A 26,474-nucleotide genomic window follows, 5' to 3' on the forward strand; every position below is an offset into this window, starting at 1 on the left:
ATTTTAGGTTAGTTTGTTTATATGTAGTGATTTACGTTTATCAAATCAAATTTATTTAGCAACAAAATGTTTTTTCCAATAGGAGCAACAAAGATTAGTGAGAGTATTAGATTATATGTAAAAGGGAGCGAAAAAAGAGGAAGGTTAAATTTAACGTAACCACACATTTTACATAACTTTGCATACTTCAACCCTTCTTTTGCTAATTAACTTAGTTCAACCACACAAAACACATATGTCGGATACTTGAGTCAAAAAATATAATTGACTTTTGTGAATTAAAGATTGGAAGCCAAAAATCGATTATTGGAAGACCGACTCCAAATATTTCGTCCAGTAACAGTCATAGTCCATAAAATTTGCTATGCAGGAGAAAATGACTTAGAGGCGTAACTAGATATGCCAACTAGGAATTTACCTATGCCAGGACTCCAACTTAAATTCAAGTTCCACTTCTTTGCATTATGTTCCATGACAGTTGAAGCGAAAACGCATTCCTATAACATGTGATACTCGCTTCGTTCATAATTAATTGTTCAATTTTAATATTGATGGTCAGTTTAACAGCTGAAATTTAATATACTATATAATTGAAATTTTTTAGAAAAATTACATTATTGGAAACTACGTGTAATCTATTTGAAATTTAACTTTAAGTTTTTAAAAACTACAAATGGGTAAATTTTAATCTATGATTAAAAATCATCAATTTGAACCTAGTCAACCTGAATTGGGGACGAAGAGGGGACTAGTCGTCTATTGCACCACCCATTTGACTAATCTGGGAAAAAAATCCTAGAACTAATGAATTGCTTAACAGAAACCATCATAAGTTCTAGTTTACACAATAAAATGGAATTTTTTTATCTTCCTGGTTAATTTTGATTTACCAAATCACATTTCAGGCAAACCCGGTCCTGAAACTAAACTCTTTATAGTAACTATGAGAGAACCGAAAAAATTGAAAATATACATGAATGGATAAAAGGAAAATATTAAAAAATATAGTACAAAATAAATTTTAAGAAACGTATATTTTATTTTTATTCTAAAAGACTACAAAATAAAATATGATATATTTAATTTTTATTCTAGAAGACTATAGAAAAAGTTAAAAATATATTTCTTGTTTAGTTGGACTTACATATATACTTTCGATATCTCATTTCTTATACTTATTCCATTTATTATTCGACACAATTTTTTTTACTTAATGCTTTATATATCTCAGGTCCGTCCTTATGGTCAAGTCATTCTTGTTTGTAAATGAAATTGATATAATATCTCCGGTCTCTAAATTCCCTTGCCCAGAGCAAGGATTCAGAATTACGAGAATTTTGTATTGTTACTGTTTCTGAGACTTTGATATCCTTATTTGTTGCAGGTATCAACGATCTCCGAATGGGAAAATATCTCCACCAAAAATTAATATATTTCAAGAAAGAAATCGAATCGTCATTTTCCACTTTTCATTTGAAATTATTCAAAATATTTTTGGGTTACGTATGAACTTGCCTAAAATATAAATAATAAATAAATAGACTTTTAATAATCTTGCATCTACCTATTACATTTTTTGTTAATTTTTGGTTGAATGTTTAAAACTTTTTTATGAAAATATTGTCAATATAATAATATTATTATTGAATTGTTTCGTTATTGTAATAGTTTTGTTAGGATATTTTTCTTTATATGTTTGGTGTTGGATATATAAGCATCTCTTCTATTGTAACAATGGACATGTCATATTAATAAAACCCTACTTTTTCCTCTTCTCTTCTATACTCTATACTTTATCATGGTATCAAAAGTTATGGTTCGATCTGGGATATGATGATGATGATGATGAGTTATCGTAAAATAATTACAAAACAAGCGAGGCTTAAATAAATAACTATAATTAAATATCTGACGGCAGTTCCGCGTAGCCCCTCGAGCTAAATATAAGAGAAACTCCAATAGGGGTGCCCAAAAGGAGTGGTAAATCCTATGTGTCATGGCACTCTTTGGTGCATTCCTATTGAAGTTACAAGGGTGCCCAAGGGGTGTCAAGAAAAGTTTCCAACTTTTAATACCCTCTTGGCATCTCCTCTAAAAAGAAAAAACCCAATACTTGCACTAAACGTATATATTGTCCATACTCACTATATTACATCTAGCCTTTTATATTAATTGTTTGAGGACTATCTAGACACCTCACATGAGCAACCAACTATTGGAGTTAAAGGGTGCTAAATATTGTTGGGCTTGTTGAGCATGTCTAACTCCACATTAGTATGATAATGTCCTCTCTGGGCCGAGCCCGTATGGATTTGGTTTGGGCACATCTCAAAAAGCCTCATACTAATTGAGTTATCAGGTTGCTTATATTCTAGCAATCTTCCCCTCCCACAAACGATGTGGGACAACTCCTAACAATCTTCCCCTTCGCAATCGAACTCGACACATGTCGAATCTGCCTCCTTCAGTGTGATCTGGCTCCCCCTTGACCCATACTGGAAGTCCATCGGGCTATCTGCTCTCCCTAGACCCATACTGGAAGGCTCGTCTGCCTTTTTCTTGAGCTTATACTGGGTTAGCCCATTTGCCATTTCCAAGGCCCATTCTGGAGCCCACGCGAGATTGTTATGGACCGTTTCAACCATAGCTCTTATACCACTTATTGGGCACATCCCAAAAGTCCTTATACTAATGGAGTTATGTGGCTGCTTATATTCTATCAATTTTCCCCTCTCACAAATGATATGGCACAACTTCTAAAAATCCCCCCTTCACACATCAGACTCGACACCTGTTGAATCTGCCTCATTCAGTGTAATCTGGCTCCCCTTGACCCATACTGGAAGTCCATCTAGCTATCTGCTCCCCCTAGACCCGTACTAGAAGGTCCGCCTACCTTTTCCTTGAGCTCATACGGGGTTAGCCCATCTGCCATTTCCAATGCCCATTTTGGAGCCCACGTGAGATTGTTATGGATCGGCTCAACCATAGCCCTGATGCCACTTGTTGGGCTTTTGCTGAGCAAACCTAACTCTACATTAGTATGATATTGTCCGTTCGGGGCCGAGCACGCACGAGTGTATTTTTGGATAACTCTCAAAAGGCCTCATACTAATGGAGTTATATGTCTGCTTATATACTAGCAATCTGCCCCTCCACAAATGATGTGAGACAATTCCTAACAATATCCCCCTTTACACATCGGCTCGACACCTACCGAATTTGCCACCTGATTATACGATCTGGCTCCCCCTTGACCCATATAGGAAATCAATCTGGCTATTTGCCTCCCCCTAGGCCCATACTGGAAGGTCCACCTGCCTTTTCCCTGAGCCCATATATTGGGTTAGCCCATCTGCCTTTTCCTAAGTCCATCTGGAAGCCCAACTGAGATTGTTCTAGATCGTTACAACTTGAAGCTCTAATACCATTTGTTGGGTTTGCTAAGCAGACCTAACTCCACATTAGTATATATTGTCAGCTTTGGGCCGAAGTCGCACGATTTTGTTTTGGACATATCCTAAAATGCCTCTTATTAATGGATGTATCTAACTGCTTATATTCGAGTAATATGTCCCTCTTACAAACGACGTGGGACACGTCCTAATAAATATAATATAAATAAAAACAAATTAAAATTAATTAATTATGATGAATTGGACATGTTTGACTAGGGTTGTTAACGAGCTGTTCGCGAATAAGCTCGAGATCGGCTCGTTAAGAACTCGTTCGGCTCGGCTCGTTAACGAACTCGAGTTCGAGCTCGAACAGACGAATGTGTTCGTCAAGCAAGACGAACTCGAGTCGAGTTTTGGGTTGTTCGGATCGAGCTCGGCTCGAGCTCGGTTGTTAAAGCTCGAAATAACTATATTATATCCTGAATATTTTTATTCATTAATTGATATTTTGATTTTTTTTTTTAAAATAGTTTTTATCGATCCAATCATATGAATGTCAAGATATATATATATATATCTATATATATTTTAGTGATATAACCAAAGTTTCGAAAAAAAACAATTATTTGATAAGTTAAACAGTTTGGCACCTCTTCCTCTGACGTAGATGCTCTAACTAACTATGTTAAAAGTAAGGCACACTCCACGGATAGAATGAGGATAGATCTGCTGACTGCTGTACAAGAATAAGATACCTTAACAATTCCATCAGCTGTAAAGACCAAAGCACAAAACGCATACATTGCATCTTCCAAATTACTACGTGATTATAATATAATTAATTACAATCAAATCTATCTTCTTCTTTTTTTGATCTGAACAATCAAATCTATCTAGAAGCCTCCCTTATACACAAGCAGTATCAATGTACATGACGTTTACGCGTCTAGATTCTAAATATGAAACACAAACAGAATTTTTCTGTAGCTATTGTCAAGTAACCGATCACTCTTTTCCAGTATTTTATATTAATATTTAAACGCTCTTTTATTCGAAATGGATCATGAGAGCCATTTTTATATTAATACTTGGCCCGTGCGATGCATGGGTCTCGTTTAGTATTTATATATTTTATTTTATAAATAATTTTATTAAAATTAAATATAAATAATTAAATAATATATAATGATTATATAGTTATAATTCCAAATTTTATGTGCAAATAGTATAAATTATATATGATTGATGAGATCTTATTCGTATATAATAATGTAAATGTTTATTGTTGGTGAGTGAGATTCGAATATGAAAACTTATATGTATCTTTATAAATAATATAAATGTTTGTTATTAATAAGATTCGAACCTGAAAACTTGTGAAGTGTATTTTTTTAGTATTTAGATCTAAGATTATTTGATGAAGAAGATCCGATGGTCGTGATAGAAAGGGATAACCAAAATTAGAGGTTAACCAAATTATAAATTATACGTCATTCCGACTATTATAGTATAGTATAGATTCTAACGCTCTCTCACATTCCAGAATGAATTACGGGATCCATAACTTTACCTATTGTGAGAATATTGAGGTGACATGGAATTGAACCTAAGCCTTCCTCTCACCCGAACTCCATTAAATCATTCACATTTGCTCTAACCATCTTAGTGGGAGGTATCACTTAATTAACTAAATCACGGCCGTTAATCTGATTCATTGTATGTTAATTGATATGTATTTTTAAGGTTATACTAACATAAAAGTAAGTACATCATCATCTTTGATTCTACTATCAAATCAATACCTTTTGGATTCTTCAAATAGCCATATACTTTACAAGATCTTGAACTCCTTCATAATGATCTACTAGCAGCTGCTCAAACTTTATTAACAGTTTTTCTTTGTTTAATTAATTAATCACACCATCATTACCTATATGTACATAGATTAATGACTCTAACCAATTAAACCACGCCACAATACTCTCACTTATCTTAATTAACTACTTACCATACCACGTGTCCAAGCGTGGCTCATTGTCCTAATCTTCTTTGTAAGTTTTATAATGCCGCATTATCTTAATTAGCATTCATGGAAGCTTCGAGCTTAATGCTTAAAGAACTAAACATCACTCTTAAACAAGGCCCAGGGTTGTGCATGTAACATGTGGTATGCTCTCATTGGACCATAAGCCGTTGTCTTGGGAAACACTTAGAACCACCCATTAGCTTAGTAAGCTATAATCAAGATTTTATAATCTTAATCACCTTCAAACTTGTGATGATTAATGTTTTTGAAACTGTATTTTGTTAAAAGTTGTTCGTGTCAGTTTACGCGCATTTGAACTTGAGTACATGCATCTCCTTGATTAATCTTGACGAGGTCAATATATCATCCCACCGTCATAAATTCATATACAGTTAAACTTTTTTAAAATAATAGGATTGAAACCGGGAAAAAATATTACTTTAGCGGATTTATTATTTTGTCGGGAGTAAAAATACACTGTGTCCATTATATTGGGACCGGAAAAAATATTATTTTAATAAAGTTATTACTTTAACGATTATTACTTAATCGAGGTTCAACCATATAAATTCAAATGTTAGCTCGGAATTAAATAGAAGACCATGGGATAATAAAGTTCGAAAGTTGCGGTCTCAAACAGCTGAGCTACTCGGGGTGCGTAACTAGAAACGTATCTTGGTGACATAATGTCGGACACACAAAAAGGAGGAAATAGATTCGAAATACACACATGCTCAATGTTGGATGGTTAAAAATGAAACAGAGAGAATAAAATGTAGTTAAAATAACAGAAAGACTGATTTGGTAAAAGAGTTGGTGGTAATGAATCATCATGCATGGTGTAGTGTTAAGAAAAGGACATTGAATTGACTGATATGTTGCAGTGTATATAGTATATAAGTGAAAATTGCATGCGTTTTGTATTGCAAATTGGAGACAGTAAACACATCATTAGTGATCAGACAAGTGAAGTTAGTTGAGGTGAAGCAAACATTTATAATAATGAGTAGTTTGATGGATTGGGAAGGCAGTGGCAGTGAGCAAGGTTGGAGAAAAGGTCCATGGACTCCTGAGGAAGATAAGCTGCTTACTGATTATATTAACTTGCATGGTGAAGGAAGATGGACTTCTGTTTCCAAGTTTTCAGGTATGTTTTTGTTACTTTACGAACTAGTGTGTTACTCGGACTTGGCTGGAAGTGTCCAAGCACCGGACTAGCCACTTTCTAAAAAATATACATGTTCTTGGCCTAAAACAAGTGCCCAAGTCCGAGTGTTTGAAGGTAAAATGAGGAGTCTGAGTAACATCCACGAGATATATACCGTGTATCCTAATGTGTTTAAATTGTTGATTTCTGAAGGCCTTAATAGGAGTGGGAAGAGTTGCAGACTAAGGTGGGTGAACTATCTGAGACCTGGCCTTAAGAAAGGAAATTTGACACCACAGGAGGAAGGCATCATCATTGAGCTGCATGCCTTGTGGGGAAACAAGTATGCAATACTAATGTTTGCTAGTTTTTCAATCTATTTCTTGTCCAAAATACTACTGCAACAGCTTATTATTGCTGCATGCATGAAACAGATTGTCTACCATAGCTAGATACTTGCCTGGAAGAACAGACAATGAGATCAAAAACTATTGGCGAACGCATTACAAGACTAAGGCAAGGCCATATCAAAGGCAGGCAAAGCGAAAAGCCGAAGGCAGAAACCACCAGGTCCAAGTCCAGCAAACAGCAGATAATGATCATCGAATGAAAACGGACATCACGGTTGCACATGATGATGATCATAGAGAGGTGAACACGTCTGAGAAAGTCGATATAACAACACCGCCACAAGGCAATCAAGAGATGGCTAATCATCATCAATTATCTTCATCCCCTATGATTAATTATTACATTAATGAAGAGGTTGCATCTTGTCCAGACACCATTACATTGGATGACTTATGGGGTAGTTTCTGGAACATGGATGATCCACATAACGGGATCCGCTGTTAGGGAATTTGTGCAATAGCAAGCTAGCAGTATAGCTGTTGAGGTAGCATTGCATGCAATATAGTTTGAAATACATTTTATTGTAAGCAAAAGTGACATTAGCTATTCTATATCCATGTTCTGGGACATTTTGAGGTTTTTGATTGAACAGCTTGTGAAATGAAGCACCATCCTACATTGCACTTCTATAAACTAATTACAAGTGGCTAATTCCTCCTATCTTGTGCAGCATACTTAAAAAAAAAAAATACACATCTTGTCGACATCCCGTAAGGGGAGCGAGGATGGTACAGGTAGACCAAGAGGTCGGTAGCAATGCTGAAGTGTGTCCAAAAAGGGATAAAAATAGTGGCCCATGCAGGTCTCGAACCTGCGACCTTCGCGTTATTAGCACGACGCTCTAACCAGCTGAGCTAATAGGCCAGATGCCCGAAATTGCACGTAATGCATATACATTCTATAATCAGCTCTTACAAGTTAATCAAGTAATAATTTACCCTTAGGTGTATTGTTTTAATATGATATAATAATAATTATCAAAATTTAATCAAGAAGATTCATAAACCTTATCGAGGAAGTCTTGCGCAACTTCTTAAAGAAGAAATTTAGTAAGAAAGAATTGTAAAACTTATTAAGGAAAACTTACGATACTTATCAAAAAAGACTTAGATAGCTTCCTTAATAAAACTTGTCAATCAACCTCTATAAATGGGACCTTCGGTTATTGAAATCAGATATACCGAAACATATTGAAATACAATTCTCTCTTCAACTTTTATTCTCTCTATACATGCAATTATTAAATTATTCATAATCAAGTAATTCAAGATCTACATTATGTATTAAGAATTTTTATTTTACAATAAACTTTATTAGAATCCAAGAACTGCACAACATTATTACTTTACAAAAAAGTATTACATTAGAACGGTATTCGTAAAAACAGGGGGTCGTACTAGATCGGTTGAGTTACTGATTACTGATTTTGTATAACTGAAAAGTGAAAATGAATCAGAGTAATAAGCTGACTACAATTTTAATGTTAATTTAAATAATATATTATTTTAATTATAATAATCTATTCCAAATACTTCAACAAAACAAAACTCTCAAGAATTAGTCAGACTTAAAAATCGAATCAACATAACATTTTACACGACAATTAATCAATTAAATCGGAAATTTTTAGAAACACGAATTGCGATATTACTAAAAGAAGACACAGTACAGTGTTAGACATCAGTGCATTGTCCGCAACACATGAACAAAACTAGTGGATAAAACAGTGTACAATATTAAAAGTCTTACTCCGTCTCTTTAAATTGTTTACATTTTTTAGAGGGTCTCCGACACGCATTTTAAGGTGCATATAAAGTATAGTTCTGTAATTTTTTTTTTACAATTTTGTTTTTCTGAATAAAAATTAAAACATTCAACTTTTATTCAGAAAAAGAAAATTGTAAAAAAAAATTACAGAACTATACTTTATATGCACCTTAAAATGTGTGTCGGATACTCTCTCAAAAATGTAAACAATCGAAAGGGACGGAGGGAGTATCGTATAATATAAAGGATCCAAAGTGACTGTAGACAGGGGAAAATATTGTAAAGATTCGCAGTTGACAGGTCGACATGTGTCACAGCAGCGAATAAGAGGTCGACACGTAGCCCCAGATCACGCTCCTTTCCGATTCATATGCATCGTCCGTACGTCCTTCACCCTGAATATTTCAGCAGGGTTTTGGTTTTTATACATTTCTTTGGGAACTGTTGATTTACAACACATTTGACATTACTGTTACCAACACATTTTCAGGCTTATTAAACTCCATGCTTTGCTCTTTTTTTGGCTGTGAACTTCATTCATTCTACATCTGAAATTACACAAACATGTACACACAAATCTATCCAAGAATGTGACATCTTGTGTAGTTGAATGTAGTGGGAGGGGTGGGGAAGAAGGGAGATTATAAAATGAGTTATACTCTCTCCGTCCCAATTTATCTGTCGTGTTTGACTTTTTGTGGTCAAATTGACTTAATTTTGACCGTAAATTAATCATCAATCTTTTATTATTTTGAAAAACCGAAGAATACGTATGAAAGTGGATTATGTGTACTTTCTAATGATAAAATTTTTATAATTTTTTTCGATTATATACTATATGAAATTTTCAGTCAAAAATTGGTCAATTTGACCGCAAAAAGTCAAACGAGATAGATAAATTGGGACGGATGAAGTATAAAACAAGTGAATCATTAGAGGTGGTCCTCGCTGTAGGCGAGTAAGGTTTGTGTCTAGGACTCCGTCAGTGAAAGCTCTAAAAACTTTTAACTTTTTTAAGTAAATATATATATGAATTTGCATGACATACGTATGTTAAGGTCCCATAAACTGATTCGATTAGCCCCCTCGAATCTCAGGGTCGGTCTTGTCTGATAATCCGCCTTAAAAAATTTACTAGGTTTGTTAAGGAGAGGCCAACATTTCATTGCACAACAGACGACAAACGATTATTGTAACCATATGTCCGGATAAATTTATCACTTAGTCATATCGTCTATCTGCGTGTAATTCACTCCTTCAAGGTTTTTCCCTATCCGTCAAAATTATAATAAACAGATGACGAGCAACAATCGATTGAGAAGATCAGCTTCTTACGAAGAAACCCGCAATGATATATTTGATGATCGAGTTGCGTCTAACAATCTTTTAAAAATCTTTGATCAATCAAGATTGTATAAAGTATGCTAGCTAGACAGACATTGTGTGGGTAGCTGGTGTGTCAAACGCAATCCACTCGTGTAGATTAGGCGACACACAGCTATTATATGTTCAAATTTGTATAAATGAGTAAGTCCATTCTAATTCTTTCGTAAATTTAAGAAATTAAAAACCATATACACTAGCATTCCACACTTTTGCTCTGAATTTTATGTGAAGCAGCTCATTGCACACCCGGGAGTAATTTTTTATATATAATTAATCATACTTGCATATGTTAGAAGTCGAATTCGTGATCTTCCCCCAAGGAGGACACAAATTCGACCACTGCAACGCTTTGTTGGCCTAAGGAGTAATATTTACAGCTATGAGCATCACCCTTTAGGGGTGCCAACCTTGTACAACACATTTCATTTATATCACATTTAACATCCTTCAAGTGTAATAATTGACACTCATATGAAGTGCTTAAATAGTTCTCAAACGAATAATATAAAAATTAGATGTAATAAAATAGGTATGAATTGTATACACTTTTGGAGCAAATACTTAACTTTTTTAATTTAGAGAAGGTACCGAGAGGGCGGTGAATATCTGTAGAGAGTATTGTTTAGAAGTTATTTTAAATCAAGAATACAAGATTAAAAATATCAAAAGACTTGTTCGAGACATGTGAGCACCACGCTATCCTTAAAACAGATTAGCCCCTTTCGTGTGTGCTTGAAGGTGACGCGTCTTCCGTCTCCCAGGATACAACGAACAAATGTAGTCTTCAGCACTACAAGACCCGCCTACGAGCCGAACAAATACTACTTTCTATCTCACAGAAACAAGAACCTAAAACTTTAAGAGGTATGTAAGAAAAATAATGCTTGTATGTATTTTTTGTGTCTCCCAAACCAGTAAGGCAGGACCTCTTTTTATAGGGGAAATCAACATGTAACTTACAAAGTATTCAATTTTGTAATATCAAAATTAATAATCAAATTAAAATCATGATATTAATATAAGAGTTACAAATAATTAAAATATATAAGTTACAAATCAAATAAAATAAATACAAATAAATTTTTATTCAAATATTTTCCAACAATATCCTCATCACTTTAATAAAAAGGCACTCACGAGTGCCTACATAAAATTTGACACTCTTCTTGACATTCTTGTTATAGTTGCTCAAGGAGGCAAGAAAGGGCATTCCATTTAATAAACACTTGTCAACAAAAAGCATGAACATAAAAGTCAAAGATAAATAACACCACTTTTGATCTCTGTTATAAAAATCGGCCGATTTTTCAAAAATCGCCGATAAATCAATTAAAAATCGGTCAAAAATATTTGTCTGATTTGACCGATTTCCGATAAATCCCTGATAAATTATCCGATTTTTTAAAAATCGTCCGATAATTCGTAAATCGGTGCCTCAATCAAATAAGTCCGATTTCCGAAATTTATAACACTGCTTTTGATTAGCATAGTACAACACACTTTGCGCTATAGTCTTCTCTCCAATGAGTTGAGTTGCGTGTTGTAACATGTCTAAGAAATTGTTACGAATTTTTTTCCAAATTATGTTACAAATTCAAAACAAGTCCTTGAAAATTTGATATAGACTCAAATTTTAGATACTCAATTTTGTCGAATTTTACAATCTCTCTTCAAATGTGTTAACCTATAACCTATATCTTTTACTAACAAAAGGAAACCTTCTTTCGATGAAACACAATAAATAATTTTTTTTTATAAAATATCAAATGTAAACATATATTTTGCACTTCATAGATAAAATATTAATAAATAACTCATAAATAAAAATTAATGCATGTATTGGAAAATATGATACTCCTATTTTTTTACATGTTGTCTGGAACTTTAATCTCATAGTTAAAATAATAATTTTTATTTTTTTTAAATTTAAAGTTTTAATTAGTTATATACTTCTAAAAAAATTTAAATTTTAATTATTTTAATTAAGCGGTTAAATGCTTAAAAGTGTGTGCAAAAAATAAATGTTATATAGAAAAATGAAGGGATCGAGTAATATCCGATTTAACTAGTGTTTAAGAATTGGATACGAATAGAAAATATTTAGTAGTGTAATGAACACAAATCCGATAAATATATTGGTAAAAAAAATACGAATATTGAATACTTTAGAATTCCACAAGAAGACGGAATGAAGTGGGCAAAATCACAAAATTGGTCTCGTAATTTTTATTTTAATATGAACATAAAGAAGATAATATTTTGACAAATAAAATAAATTATCAAAATATGTAAACAAAAAATATATGCCAATAATTTAATTTAAATTAAAGGCACTTCTCGCACATTAATATAGGTTATTCCCGTTAATTTTATAAAAAAATGTCATCTTAAACACTTTTAACGTCCAGTTTATTCAAAAATGTATTTTCGATTGCCATCAAAACAAGTCCATTTTACATTTATTATGGTATTGTTGTTCGTAAATATATATAAGATCTTAAAAATTTGGGGGTTTTGTGGCTCACCCCGCGCTCTCCTGAATAAAGACGAAAAATAATGTTTTCAATGACACAAAAATCAATATTTATTTGATGTAATTCCACTAAAATCTTTACGTGATCTCTACATGTGAATATAGTGTCACATCTGAGTTAATTTAGTGAATTAGGTTCTTTAAGTTCTCAATTTTTTTGTATTGGGGCACTACCCTAATTAAATTCGAGTGTTAATGAGATTTTGAAATAGAGCTGCACAAAATTTCGGTCTGGACCCGTAATTCATATCGGACCGGGTTTATCGGTCCAAGACCTGAACCGAACTGAACTTATTCGGTCCGGTCCCCGGTCCAGTCCCTAGTCTTTATAATTGAAAAAATCCGGATTTCGATCTAGTCCGGTCCGGTCCAAGACCTGAAAAAATCTGGTCCAGACCTAAATGGACCTGAATTAATATATATAATTATTTTATCTTTAATTTATGTCTTATAAGATCATATATATATATATATATATATATATATATATTAAAAATTCACCCATATCATATTTTATTGATCCAAATTAATAGATAATAAATTCATATAATAAAATAGATCGATTCTACACTTTTAATTACCAAATTTCGTACTTCATCTAATAAAATATTATATTCATACACTTAAAAAATTATATTTACTTTTAAAATAATAAGATATGTACTTACTTTTAAATTTTTATTGATGTACAAAGTAACAAAATTTTTAATATATATAAATCTGAAAAAAAATTATATAAATAATTTTTTAATATAAATATTAATTAAACCGGTCAGGTACCAGTCCAATCCAGATTTTTCCGGTCCGTTCCGGTCCGGTCCAAGACCGAATAGAGCCGATCCAGTGCCCGGTCATTAATTTTAAAAAAAATCCGGTATCCGGTCCGATCCGATCCGGTTTTTAACCTTTGTCTCGAAGTGATAAACAGTTAAAATCCCGATCTCGGTGAATTATACAATTAGTTAACATATATATTCTCTCCTATATCACCAGAATAAATATCCAAGTGGTGGTCATATTTGATCAAACAGTGCTAAGAACTAAATATTACTTTATTGAAAAAAGGAAAATAAATAGCCAGTGTCCGGCCGACACGTGTGCATCTATTTTAAGGTTAATGACGACGTTATGAGCCATGAACTGAACACAAAAACAAAACTACATTAATACCCTCAACAAGGACAAACCCATAAACAAACACATACATCTCACGCGCTTCGCCTTACGTAACTCTCCTGCCTTCAAGTACCCACTTATTAATCAACGTACGTAAGTTCCACGTGCATCCATAAAAATATATAACAAAATGGTAAATAAAGGAAGGGGTGGTGTTGAAAGTGGAAAGAACACCAACCCTAAGTTGTGGACTACAGTGCATCCTCTTATCCCCTAGGGTTATTATTGTGATTCCATTAAAATGTTAACCAAAACTAGCAAGCAAGATGATGAACAACTAAATAAAGTCTTTAAAAACTTAAAAAGCTCTCTCTCTCTCTCTCTCTCTCTCTCTCTCTCTCTCTCCCTCTCTCTCTGATCTCTCTCTCTCTCTCTCCCTTCCTCTCTGATCTCTCTCTCTCTCTCCCTCTCTGATCTCTCTCTCTCTCTCTCTCTCTCTCTCTCTCTCTCTCTCTCTCTCTCTCTTTCTCTCTCTCTCTCTCTCTCTCTCTCTCCCTCTCTCATCTCTCTCTCCTTTCTCTCTCTCTCTATCTATCTCTCTCGTGTTTAGTTTACTTTCCTTTTTTTCTGTCTAGGGTTTGAGGCAGCTAGATATCTTTGTTAAATACTTTTGGTGAGATATATAGGATACTAAAATGGGAAGGGGAAGAGTAGAATTGAAGAGAATAGAGAACAAAATAAACAGGCAAGTAACATTTGCAAAGAGGAGAAATGGACTATTGAAGAAAGCATATGAACTATCTGTTCTCTGTGATGCTGAGGTTGCTCTTATCATCTTCTCTAACCGCGGCAAGCTCTATGAGTTTTGCAGCACTTCCAAGTATATTTCTCTCTAATTTCCTTTACTAGGTCTAATTTTTTTATATGCACTACAAAAAACTACTTTTAGGTGGTTAAATAATATTAAAATAATATAAATACACAGACTTAATTGGTGCTTTGTGGGTGAGATTTGGGTACTAAGATCAAGTTTTGATGTGTAAATTTTATAATATTAAGTGTGTACTTTTAGATCTTCATGATCTCCCTTGTTTTTGGTTCTTGAAACACCATATCTATATTTCTGTGTATTTGTAGCTTAAATTTTCAGATCTATATTGGGATCAAATCCAAATAAATATATGTAGGTGTTCTGTGAAACTGGATTTGAGTGTCTAGCTACACATTAATTCCCCTAATCTCATCACTATATATAATAATTATTTATATATATAGCTGGTCACCTATATATGTATAGTAAAGTTTTAGTTTGTACCAAAAAATCATTAGAAAAATATTTTGTAAGTACAATGATTCAACTCTTCTTTAAGATCTGCAAGTTTGTTTTCAAAAGTTGGCATTTAATATTTTAATATATTCTTCACAAAGTATAATTGCTATTTTTGCTTCTGAAAAACTAAAAGCTAAGTTGTTTTTGCAAGAAATTTTGATTTCTGGTTATGTTTCAAGATAGCTACTTTTATTGGTATTGTCGTGGGATTTTAACCCGGTTAAATTTGGACTGAAATGTCTTAATTTAAATGGCATGAGAAAATTAAAGATATGGGTATATATGCAATGTCTTCATACAAATCTTCATACAATTTATATGTAGTAGTAGAGGAGTATTATCATGATTGAAATTTATAGAAAGTTCAGTGAGGACCTAGCTAGCTGCTTGCTTTCACTGATTAGCATGCAACCAATGTACTGGCATATATCTAATACTGATCCTCCACTAGACCATAGCTACAAGAATTCTTGCTGAACAAATATATGATAATTAAATATAGCTACAAGAATTCTTGCTGAACAAATATATGATAATTAAATATATATAGGCCTTTATAATCTATTTTCAATCGGTTTCATGATGAAAAAAGGACACTTCACCCTTACATGTTCTCTTTTCCTCGTTTTCTTACTTCTTGATTTAAAAAGAGGATGATTTTGAATTGATTATGCAAACTGTCTATCATAAAGTTTATGCCTGTACATTTATGTATGTAATAGGAAACTCAAAACTATATACATTCAACACATGCAGTTTAATCAAACTTGAAAATGATTGTCTAATACTGAACATTGGGTGTTTTGATTACTTTTTTAACTGAGAAAGGTGTAGTTGCCCTTGTAGTTTTAGGTGCTCAACTCGTGATTAAATGATCATGGTTCGACTCTCTTATATATCTAACATGTCATTATGTCCCTTCATTCGTTTATCTCGATTTTTGTGAGTAGAGTCAAAGTTGTGTAAATTCAATCCTCCCCATTGCTGTTTGAGCGAGATAAGTGATTACGTCCCTTCATCCGGCCTCCATTACTAAGTTACATGAAACTAAAAGTTAATTTGGTTCATATATAGATGAGAATGCAACTGCATTACTGTAGAAGTTCCATAAATCTCTCTTATTAATTCATGAACAAAGGATTTGATAAAAAAGCACTGTCAAAGTATCCTATGGGTATTAACCACTTATGTACAGTGATCATTTACTTTGATTCCAGAAGTATCTGTGGTGACATCCTTGTTTATGGTTCCCAGGTGCAAGATAACTAGCTTTATGCATGTTCATAGATTTCATAACTAGTTTTTCATACATGGCAACTGGTTTGTCCAAAATTTTCTTTTATAGGTCCAATCTCTTCTTCTTGTTCCCATTTTATAATATTTCAACATGGACATGAGACAATTTAACCAGATAATTTGTGTTGTATATATGTAACTAGATATGGTTGATTATTCTGAGTATTAAATTTTATCGGTTACTAGAGGTCGAGGGTTAACCAAGAACACGTTTTCTAGATCTTGTCATCATATATGTGTATCAAATTTGCAAGCAGTGAATTAATGGTATTAGTTAGGTGTTTCAATGTTATATGAACAGAATTACAGATTATACATATGTTCCTGTACTCTTTACCATCAATTACCTGGCTAACCAATTAATCTCTGTGACACAACCCCAGCATGCTCAAGACACTTGAAAGGTACCAAAACTGCAGTCATGGGACACTGGAAGTTAATCGGTCAGCCAAAGATTTAGAGGTAGCTTATACTGATGTACTTTTATCCCTGAAATTTGTTAGCATCATATACGGTATTTGTTTATGCACTTGTAAAATATGAATATAGAATGGGACTGAAATGCAACCTGCTAGCAATTAGGTTTACTTGCGGAGAGTATCTGCAATGCAGCCAGTTGTGCACTTAGTATTGTAATTTTATCAGATTGTATAATTCATTTTGTTCCTAATCTTTTGCATGAATTACTACTTGTTCTGTTAATTCTTAGCAAAGCAGCTACAGGGAATACCTAAAACTCAAAGGCAAATACGAGTCCCTGCAACAATATCAAAGGTACTTAACAATTAGCCATCAAATTAATATACATATTTGTGCCTGTGTGAACTACAAAGTTAGTTTAACTTTTTCAAGTTGCTTTAATTTCTAGTTTTGTACAAATATGTATTGAATTATGATCATTATGTCGTCTAAACCGAGTTTAATAATTTATATGCTGCAGGCACCTTCTTGGGGAAGACCTAGGGCCTCTAAATATAAAAGACCTGGAGCATCTGGAACTGCAACTAGATGAATCCTTGAAGCATATTAGGTCTACTAAGGTAATGAAACTCAATAAAAGGGCGTGCTATGCATAAACTTCTCTAATCAGATCATACATAAATTACATTTAAATGTTGAATATCAAATTAAGTTGCATATTTAGCAATAATGAAAGATACTGTCAACATCATTTTAATAATATATTTATATATAGAACGGTTTTTTGAAAATACGAGTTTTTAAAGTTTTTTTTACAGAAATATGTTTTTTTAGTTTTTATTTGCAAAAATATGATTTTTCAATTTGTTTTGCAAAAAAATGATTTTGCAAAAAGATTTTGCAACCCCATACAAACCCGAATGTATAAGCACAAAAATTTCAGTAAATTTTCAAAAAACGTAAAATTAGTTGCATGTATGGTTGCTTATGGTTGCAAACAGTATTTTTGAAAATATTTTCAAAATATAATAAAATCGAAAACAAACTTAAAAAATGCAGTATTTTTGATAATTTCTCTTATATCATATGCTGTCAGTGTTGTCCTTAATGATAATGGTCTTCTTGACTTTGCAAGCAAAAAGCTTAGATTTGTTTTGACTCTTCTCAACTGCTTTGCAGACCCAATACATGCTCGACCAGCTTTCTGATCTTCAAAATAAGGTATTTTTACCTATACCTATAATTTGCTATCTAAATCTTCAGTCTTCTTCTATGTATACCTAATCAAACTTTTATCTTAAATAATGCATTATTTCAACTGCAGGAAAGAATGTTGCTTGAGACTAACAGGGCTCTGGAAGGAAAGGTACATATAGGAGATTAGGTGTTCATTTTTATGCAAATTATAAATGCTTCATTTGGTGGGAATAACTGAAAATTAGATGTTTCTTGATATTTCTATTTCTACTTTGTATCTTCAAACGAAAGGGAGCATTATAAGTTGGTATGAATCAGCTGCTTTGCTCACCTCTTTTGCTGCAAAATACCAGTAAAGTGTGTAAGGTCATTTAAACAAATTGATAGACAATAAAAACACAAAAGTTTCTAAATAGTTCATGCATGCCAAACTTGTTATTCTAACGAGCATTATCCTGGGATTATTATCCTGGGATTATTATCCTGGTGAAATAATTCCATCATTTTCTCATGTTTGTTTTAAAATATTAAGTGTAGGATTTAACAATAATCCTTTAAAATTATATCACATATTTGTTTTGAGGGATAATGAATAATGATGACCGATGGACTATTATTTCATTAAAATTTTCAATCCTATACTTAGGGTGGATTATAATTAGGGGATTATAATATTTATAAATAACTTGTCAAATGCGATAAAATAATACCTGCTCTAATTAAGTATTAGAGAAGATTATAATTATATATCATATCCCTACTCCAACAAAACAAGAAAACAAATATGAGATAATGATAATTAATTCAAAGAATTATAATCCTTGAATTAATTTCAAATAAGATTTTACACAAAAAAAAAGCATGAAATTGGAATATTTTGAAGGATTATAATTCTATCCTAGATTCTTATACTTGATATATATGAGATCATCTTCTAATTTACAATAGTTGTATTGCATGGTGACTAATTACACCTACCACAAGTGTCTTCCTTTTTAATACTAATTCTCCACCAGCATCTCACAGTTTATTCTGAAAACTGTTTCACTCTCAGATACTTACTTTATGTACTTGGGAAGGTATATAGTAGTACATTCATAATATTATTGAACCAACTTTCTGGTTCCTGCATAATGATCATGGGTAGTTGTTTTCTCATGGCAACTAATTGCATGAACAGTTGCAGGGATTGTCATGAACATGAAATTAATTATGACAGATGCAAGAGAACTGTTTATGCATAAATGTATTGCATCAGTTCAGTTGTCTTGATCTATTTTAACAAGCTGCTCCCAGTAAATGTTGCACATCCACAACTACTAATCACGATTTTTGAGCAGTACAGCCTTCACTGAGTTCGTGCACCAGGATAATAAATTTCTTTAGTTTTGCATCTGATTTTAAGTAATGCAGCTAAAACTACATGGAGCAATGATCTTACTGGTTCAAATTTTGTTGCAGCTGCATGAATATTACTCAGACGCTCAGTTACGACAATTATGGCCTGGTGGTGAAGAAAGTGCCTCATATGGCCAGCAGCATCAGCACCACCAGCAGCATGGGCAGTCTCAGGGATTTTTCCAGCCACTGGACTGCAATTCTACATTGCAAATTGGGTAATACTAACATTACATCATATATTCAGCTAGGCCATTTTCCTTTCGAGCTACTCTAAATGTACATCCGTATTTAGTTGCAAACTATTCCTAAAAGAAATCTGGATACGTTCAGGTATAATGCTGTAGGTTCGGATCAGATGAATGGAACTAACGGTCAAAATGTGAATGGAATGGTTCCAGGATGGATGCTTTGAAGATCAGTAATCGATCTTCTCCGTTCAGTTTAAGGTTTGTGTGATCCGATTATCTATTAATATTTGATAAGCAACCGGCATGAAGGATTTTGTACCATGCTATTTGTAATTAGGTGTATTTTGTGATAGCAAAAAGGTAATAGCAGAGGCATCAATGGCTGAATTTGAGAACTCTGTTGGCAATGTAACCATGCATGTGTATGGATTGCTCAGTTCTCTGCTTATATTCCTTCATAACAATTTCATGTATAAGATTTGACTTAATCCATCTATCATATATATACATGTTTGACTCGTACTAACCTCCGTACCTCTCATTTCTTTACAGTTTTTTTTACATGCTTGATACGGATTTTAATGCAACTATAAAGTATATTTCATAATTTATTTTTAAAATTTTCCTTTTTTGTATAAAAGTTTGAACATTATATTTTTATTTAAAAAAAATTAAAAAATTTATGCAACTATATTTAATAAGAGTATTAAAGTGCGTACCGAGCCCCGTCCCCCAGTGTAAAGAATTGAGGGGGACGGAGGAAATATATGTTTTAGTATCCATTCACTCCATTTACAAGATGTTGAAAATTCGAATCTAGTCAAAAATAAGACGGGTAACTTTGAGGTGGGATGTCCTTTGCAGGACCATTGAGTCTCTGTACATATGCATTGGTTAGGTTTCAATCAGATTTTCAACTTCTACTCCTAATGCTATATTGCCCTACCAAATTTGTGAACTACAATTTCAATTGCATATACCAAAAAACATAAGCTACGCCGGGAAAATAGTAAAAAGAATAAAGACAACACAGGCAATGTCAAAACCAAACCAAACTTATCCGGTATATCTTGCTTATCACATGATTAGTACAATCAAAAGAATGAACAGGCTGTTTCCAAAAAGACCCGTGTGTGTAATATTTGTGAAACAGTAGTACAAATAAGAAGTGTACACAATACCAAAAGTAATTTATCTACTACTACATTAAAACTGAACGAATAAAGAGACTAGTGTCACCGTAGCAAATCATACCAGAAATATTTTAGTACAACTATAGTGCCCTCTATCCAGCCAAAATTTACATGTGATATTGGTAAAAAAAAACAGTTTCAGTTTGCTCAGGCAAAGGGATCAGTTAGACCATATATGATATCTGTACATATTTACAAATGGCAAATAACCACACATACGCCATTCACCGGCCCTTTGTATGTATTTCAGCACAATCCCTTAAATGTGTTACAATAAGTTGAAAACTTGGACAAGAAACTCCAAGACAGCATGAGTGAGAATTTACCCTTTCCCTATGTTTTTGGTAAAGTACCCTATATAAACAATAAATATACTCTCACCTTTGTTGTCATATTATTTCACCCCTTGGTTTCAATTCCTTCCCTCAGCGTTGAAAAGGAAAGCAACACACTCCGAAGAATTGGTACTTTTGATGGAGAGTACAAAAGGAAGCCTCAACTTGCTTTATATGATATATGATACTGTTATAGACGGTATTTACACATACTCCGACAAATTTTGTATCAAGGTTTTTTACTATGCCAGTTTGGTTTTTGCGCATCTCCATCCATGAAGTGCACCTCTGAAGCATCAATTTGTCTCATCGAACTCCATCGTCTACAGAAGTCAATCAAAGACAATTATGTTTAGAAAAGCGAGTAATAAATAAAACCAATAGCAACGTACTTAATATCATTGTTTGCAAGCATAAAAGCTTAGTGCCTATATACGTCTTAAATGTCCATCAATAAGTAAAACTAGTTACCACACCCTACTTAATATTTGACTTGAAGTCTTGAACTCTACGCCCATCCAGGTTGTTCAAGTTTCATTTGAAGTGTAACATATTTTCCAATATGTGCCACTACGAGATCCGAGGGCAATATTTAAAAAACAATTTTGCAGCTCTGGCATTACATAGGTGAAATCTTGCATATTGCTGTTCACCAATAAAACTCCAATGTGTCGCTCCACTATTTTTTAATTATTATGAACACTTCAGTCAATGGTATTAAAAGCACACATCTTTTTTCCTTTTTTTCTTTTTTTTACAACAGGGAAAAGAACCTCCAATACAGCCTACATATAGGGATTAAAACCCGCCGTCTTAGACAGCACAAATGCATATGGTATTCCTTTAATATGTATGACAACCACAATAGACAATCTCTTTACAATTTTACCACAAAACTTAATACAGAGGACTTACTGGCCAAGTCAGATCTTCGCTTTCACAGCAACTTCTCAAGGACAGCAGTACTAAGATAACACAGTCAAGAATGTTTCTCCAATTCATGCTTAACACTAGATACTTGCAATACACTAAGTAATGATTTTGCCCTGAAGTGTGTGTGTGTCTTTATGTGCGCAATTGCGCATTAGAACAGAGTAAAGCAAGAACTTTCTTTTTAATCAATGGCCAGATATTACTAATCAGAATCCATATGAATGCATAGATGCATCATTGTTAGAGACAAAATGATGCCTCACAAACTTCACTTCTAGATAATCTGCATGCTTCTAAAGATAACCTTCAAGTAGGTTCTGCCAGACCTTTATACGGCGACTTTAAGTAAATGAAACTATGAATAAGTAGAATAAAGGTATCGGTTCCACAAAGACAAATTAACAAAGTGCAAGTAAGGCGTCATGATACCCGTGGCCTAAGTAAAATTCAACCAGATTATATAAATTGAAAAGATGTAACATGCAAAAACAATCAACAAATAGACACGTAAAGTTAAAATACGCTTTCAGATGAAGTAATACCGTGCCACAAACTGGACAGCTATCACTTCTCTCCATCCATTCATATATGCAACCAAGGTGATAATGGTGAGAGCATTTTGTGATTATCTTCGGATTTTCAGTAGTGTATTCTGCAAACCAAAAAAATTTAACATCAATTTAACTGACATTCTAAAGTCCTGGGACAAATTTTATAATGCAGGGCATGTTATTGTATTTAAATGAAAAACAAGAAGCATCATAATACTCAGATTAAAATTGCTGGATACCTGCAAAAAATATTGTTAAAGTAATTCTCTGCATGTACACCATTGCATTAAACATATTACTTTCTAGTTTCTACTTGAAACACTAATAAGGGAAAGAATAATTTTGAAATTTTTGAAAGGAATGACAAAGTTGCAATTTTTATAGACAACTAGATGTGGAAGCATTAAACAAATGTGCCAACTAATACTTCAGAACTTTTAATTAATTTTTACCGCTAAACCTTTGTTATTAAGAACATATGATAATGAAGTTTAATGTGAATGACAATGTTGCCACATTCCGATGTTCAAGTAAAAAACTTTATACCCTTGTCCCTTCATATAAATAAAAAAAATTGACAACCTATGAGTGTAGTAGTAGTGGGTACAGCTTATGTCTACATTAAGAATTTACACAGACTTGCTCGAATAGATAGAATAAAAATTAAATGTCAGAGTTCTTGTCGGTGAGAAACAAAAACCACACACATATACAATGTAAATCGGTACTAACTATATAATTAAATAACATGTGATTAGATAAAGTATAAACAGGTGCAGCACAGGACCACCACCAATAACAAAATAATGTGGTCATAATTTTAATCATCCGTATCGGTCCCAAAATTCTATCGGAGATAGTGTATCCAGCAATGAATATGTAAAGAATTTGGGGGGGGGGAGGTTTGCAATCACAGCGAATCTTAGATAAACTATTTGACTTAAATATATTTGCACTTTGCAATATACCTTCGAGACAGGTTGGGCAAACATCTTCATCTTCTGAAGACGAATATATATGTGCGAATCCGGTTGCAGACATTCTTCCCATTGATAGCCTCACCGCAGACTTGGGATCATATTCTTTTGATCCCTCCTCGCATGTTGACTCATTCCATTTGTTTGCGGCAACTAAAGGTTCTGAATCTGCATCACTGTCACTCATTCTAAGTGGATTAGATTCCTCCTGCGAGTGACTTGTGCCTTTCTCCCTTCTTGAGACCAGTCCATCTCGCTGCAAGCGGAAGTACCTAGTGTCCGCATCGTAAGGCAATGGCCTAGGAGGAGACCGGTACATGTCAGATAAAGAATTTTCAGACGTTGTCGAACTGAAAGACCCTGTTCCCTGAGTAACTGAAGAGTTGGTTTGTTCCTCCCCTCTCTGAAATATAGACACATACTACACAATAGAAAGAAACATAACCAAGTTTTTTAAGAAGAGAACTACGATTTCTAGTTTTTTAGTACGATGTAGAATAAGCAAACTCTAGAAAGTTAATTCCTCCCAGTATGACATATATATTACTCAAATTAGCAAAAAACTAATGTTCAATACTCTACATTGTTCACAAAAAAGAAAGTATGCTCGCTAACAAAAAACTGAAGCAGAATATCAGAATTATCGGGGGGGGGGGGGGGAGATTTTGCTCTATCCGAGTTATATAACTACCTTCCCAAACTTGTGGAGCAAAATGTTTTTTAAACATCTGTGGAAATAATAAATAAATAGGAGCAATATTTAATCTACAAGGCTTAACCTACGGATATCCCTCGTTCTTAGTTACCAAAGGGGTCGAGCTTCGCAAAGATCATCTATATTCTAAAACATCCACAAATAGCCGGGCACCAAAAATAAACTTCAACTCTGAAAATAACTTATCCCTCTAAAAATTATGTTCTTGAAAAAGGCTAAAAGAACAATTGATGCCTTTTTGTACTACATGTTTCAAGATAACAAGACCTATAAATTATCTATACTATTCAATACCTTTTAGGCTACATATTAAACATGTTGGGTTCTATGATGTCAAATTATATTATGCTAGCAAAAAAATTACCACCACATTCCTAAAAAAACATTGCACTGGTAATAAAGCATAAGTTTCGTCTATGGGAAACTAGAAAACATTTGTGTCTTAATTTACCATTAAAAACAAGACAAAATTAACATTCTTAGAGTTGGTACTGGTACAGGCATTATACTGCACGGAGTAGTGAACAAATTCAATTTCGTCAAGTTCTTAACTAAGACAAAACAATGACAGTATTAATGTGTGGCAATAACCAAAAAAATTAAGCTACAGAACAAAAAACATACCACATGTACGCAACCCTGCACAAAGCAACGAAGACATATGCAATTCCTATAAACTGAACTGTTTAAATTAGCATAATCTTCGCACTCATCGCGTAGACAGCAACAAACAGCGCCCATGATGTTACTTTCTTTATAATCAACTTTTTTTTCAATTTCAAACTGTGTCTTTATCCGATCAACAAACCCCAAATTCCGGAGCACTGTATCTCGAATAAGTATAATTTCAGAACATCGAACTTAAATATAGTAACAACACGAGAAGACTCTGGGCTCGCAGGACTTAAAAGCGGCTCCACAAGCCAGTAGTCTCTCCCTCTCTCCCAAACAAACTTGAAGCCAAACCCAAATTTAAGATTTACCTGAAAAGTATCAGAATTTAAGCATTAGAAGCAGATAACCTTCAAAGATAACCGAGTCAACCATTGATCTTGTAAGCATATTGCATAAAACTCTATTGACTCATTCTTTTCTATCAGATAATCGAAAAACACATGCTTTTGAGACAAAATCACTCAACACTATCTGCAGCTAATGATCAGCTTAACATAACATAAAAACACCTAATCCACCAAAAAGATTAAAATTTGAGCCATCAAGATAGTAAATTACATAAAAAGATCGAATTTTTATTTCACATTACAACTGATTTCAAAAGTATAAACAACCCAAAAAATCTTCTTATTCAATACAAAACATACCCAAGAAAGAACCAAGAAACCCTATTCAAGAATATTAAAATTGACAAGATACCTAAAACTAAAAGCATATACATATATCTACCGACAATATTCAATTCCATACTAAAAACAAAGAAAGCCCATGTCAGATTAAAACAGTGATCAGAAGCTTCTAAAACAATAGCAAAAGACAGATTATTATAAAATGGTACATACCAAAGTGTCACGCTGAGAGAGAGAGAGAGAGGTACCTTCAGAGCTGAAGAGAGAAGGGGAGAGAGGAAGAAGAGAGAAAATTAGAAAAAGGGTTGTGTTGAAATTGCAAGAAATGGAGAAGCTCGAGAATCTCTCTCGGGGGTGTTGGATATCTCGGCGAGAAAAGCTAATGAAAACGCGCAAATAAAGCAGGTGTGAGTGTGTGATTAGTGTATTTGGGTTTGGTGGTGGGTGAAAATGAATAATCTCATTTATTTTTTGTCCTTGTTTTATTTTTTGTCACCTTAATTAAACACATCTATCTATAACTTTTAGACTTTGGTGGAGGTGTTGATTGTAGAATATAATACCGACTTGTTTAAGGGTAGTGATCCGGCTCAGATTGGGTCGGGTCGGGTCGGGTCGGATCAGACCGAGCCCATCAGTTTAAAAGTGACTTCGAATTCGAGTCCAATCGAATTTAGTTTTTAAATTTCCTTAATTTCAATTGTAAATAGTTTAAATGATTTAATTTTATTCTTAAATCGATATAAACCAATCAACCAAACAAATCCAGCAATTTTTGATTGCATCAATATCTTAATAACATGAATTTGAGCATATAATTAATATCTTAGCCTATGGTTGTTTTCACGTA

The 26,474-nt window shown here is 33.4% G+C and overlaps 3 protein-coding genes and 1 non-coding gene across 6 annotated transcripts; 2 read left to right on the forward strand and 2 right to left on the reverse strand.

The window, feature by feature from the left end:
• The first annotated feature begins 6,438 nt into the window (after positions 1-6,438).
• Positions 6,439-7,426, forward strand: LOC141725017 (transcription factor MYB24-like). Its single transcript, XM_074527377.1, has 3 exons — positions 6,439-6,571; positions 6,785-6,914; positions 7,006-7,426. The coding sequence occupies exons 1-3, from the start codon at positions 6,439-6,441 to the stop codon at positions 7,424-7,426; spliced, it is 684 nt and encodes a 227-aa protein (XP_074383478.1).
• Positions 7,427-7,772: 346 nt separating this feature from the next.
• Positions 7,773-7,846, reverse strand: TRNAI-AAU (transfer RNA isoleucine (anticodon AAU)). The gene has a single exon. It is a non-coding gene; the product is annotated as a tRNA-Ile (tRNA).
• A 6,319-nt stretch (positions 7,847-14,165) lies between these two features.
• On the forward strand, positions 14,166-20,142 carry LOC141661868 (agamous-like MADS-box protein MADS2). Its single transcript, XM_074468879.1, has 8 exons — positions 14,166-14,664; positions 16,794-16,872; positions 17,120-17,184; positions 17,351-17,450; positions 18,010-18,051; positions 18,155-18,196; positions 19,489-19,643; positions 19,759-20,142. The coding sequence occupies exons 1-8, from the start codon at positions 14,480-14,482 to the stop codon at positions 19,838-19,840; spliced, it is 750 nt and encodes a 249-aa protein (XP_074324980.1). The 5' UTR covers positions 14,166-14,479; the 3' UTR covers positions 19,841-20,142.
• A 697-nt stretch (positions 20,143-20,839) lies between these two features.
• LOC141661869 (E3 ubiquitin-protein ligase At3g02290-like) lies at positions 20,840-26,109 on the reverse strand. 3 transcript variants are annotated; one of them, XM_074468882.1, is made up of 5 exons: positions 25,838-26,109; positions 24,945-25,303; positions 23,597-24,008; positions 22,620-22,729; positions 20,840-21,467 (listed from the first exon to the last, which is right to left on the reverse strand). In XM_074468882.1, exons 2-5 carry the CDS (start codon positions 25,059-25,061, stop codon positions 21,441-21,443), a joined length of 666 nt encoding a protein of 221 aa, XP_074324983.1. In that variant the 5' UTR covers positions 25,062-25,303; positions 25,838-26,109; the 3' UTR covers positions 20,840-21,440. The 3 variants fall into 3 exon arrangements, with proteins under 3 accessions (XP_074324983.1, XP_074324982.1, XP_074324981.1); XM_074468881.1 differs by having other exon boundaries at positions 23,597-24,026; positions 25,873-26,105; XM_074468880.1 differs by having other exon boundaries at positions 23,597-24,026; positions 25,838-26,105.
• Positions 26,110-26,474: the final 365 nt, after the last annotated feature.

Source organism: Apium graveolens, chromosome 5, assembly GCF_009905375.1.
Source record: "Apium graveolens cultivar Ventura chromosome 5, ASM990537v1, whole genome shotgun sequence".
In the NCBI taxonomy this organism is placed as follows: domain Eukaryota; kingdom Viridiplantae; phylum Streptophyta; class Magnoliopsida; order Apiales; family Apiaceae; genus Apium; species Apium graveolens.

Bases quoted from the DNA above. Each gene is read 5' to 3' on its own strand.
- LOC141661869 (XM_074468881.1), bottom strand. From the start codon at position 25,061: ATGGGCGCTGTTTGTTGCTGTCTACGCGATGAGTGCGAAGATTATGCT. The intron at 24,027-24,944 runs GTATGTTTTTTG...TCTATTGTGTAG, and splicing joins TGCAGGGTTGCGTACATGTG to TATGTGTCTATATTTCAGAG. The intron at 22,730-23,596 runs GTATATTGCAAA...TTTGGTTTGCAG, and splicing joins TTGCCCAACCTGTCTCGAAG to AATACACTACTGAAAATCCG.
- LOC141725017 (XM_074527377.1), top strand. From the start codon at position 6,439: ATGGATTGGGAAGGCAGTGGCAGTGAGCAAGGTTGGAGAAAAGGTCCA. The intron at 6,572-6,784 runs GTATGTTTTTGT...TGATTTCTGAAG, and splicing joins TTCTGTTTCCAAGTTTTCAG to GCCTTAATAGGAGTGGGAAG. The intron at 6,915-7,005 runs GTATGCAATACT...TGCATGAAACAG, and splicing joins CATGCCTTGTGGGGAAACAA to ATTGTCTACCATAGCTAGAT.
- LOC141661868 (XM_074468879.1), top strand. From the start codon at position 14,480: ATGGGAAGGGGAAGAGTAGAATTGAAGAGAATAGAGAACAAAATAAAC. The intron at 17,451-18,009 runs GTAATGAAACTC...ACTGCTTTGCAG, and splicing joins AGCATATTAGGTCTACTAAG to ACCCAATACATGCTCGACCA. The intron at 18,052-18,154 runs GTATTTTTACCT...TTTCAACTGCAG, and splicing joins TTTCTGATCTTCAAAATAAG to GAAAGAATGTTGCTTGAGAC.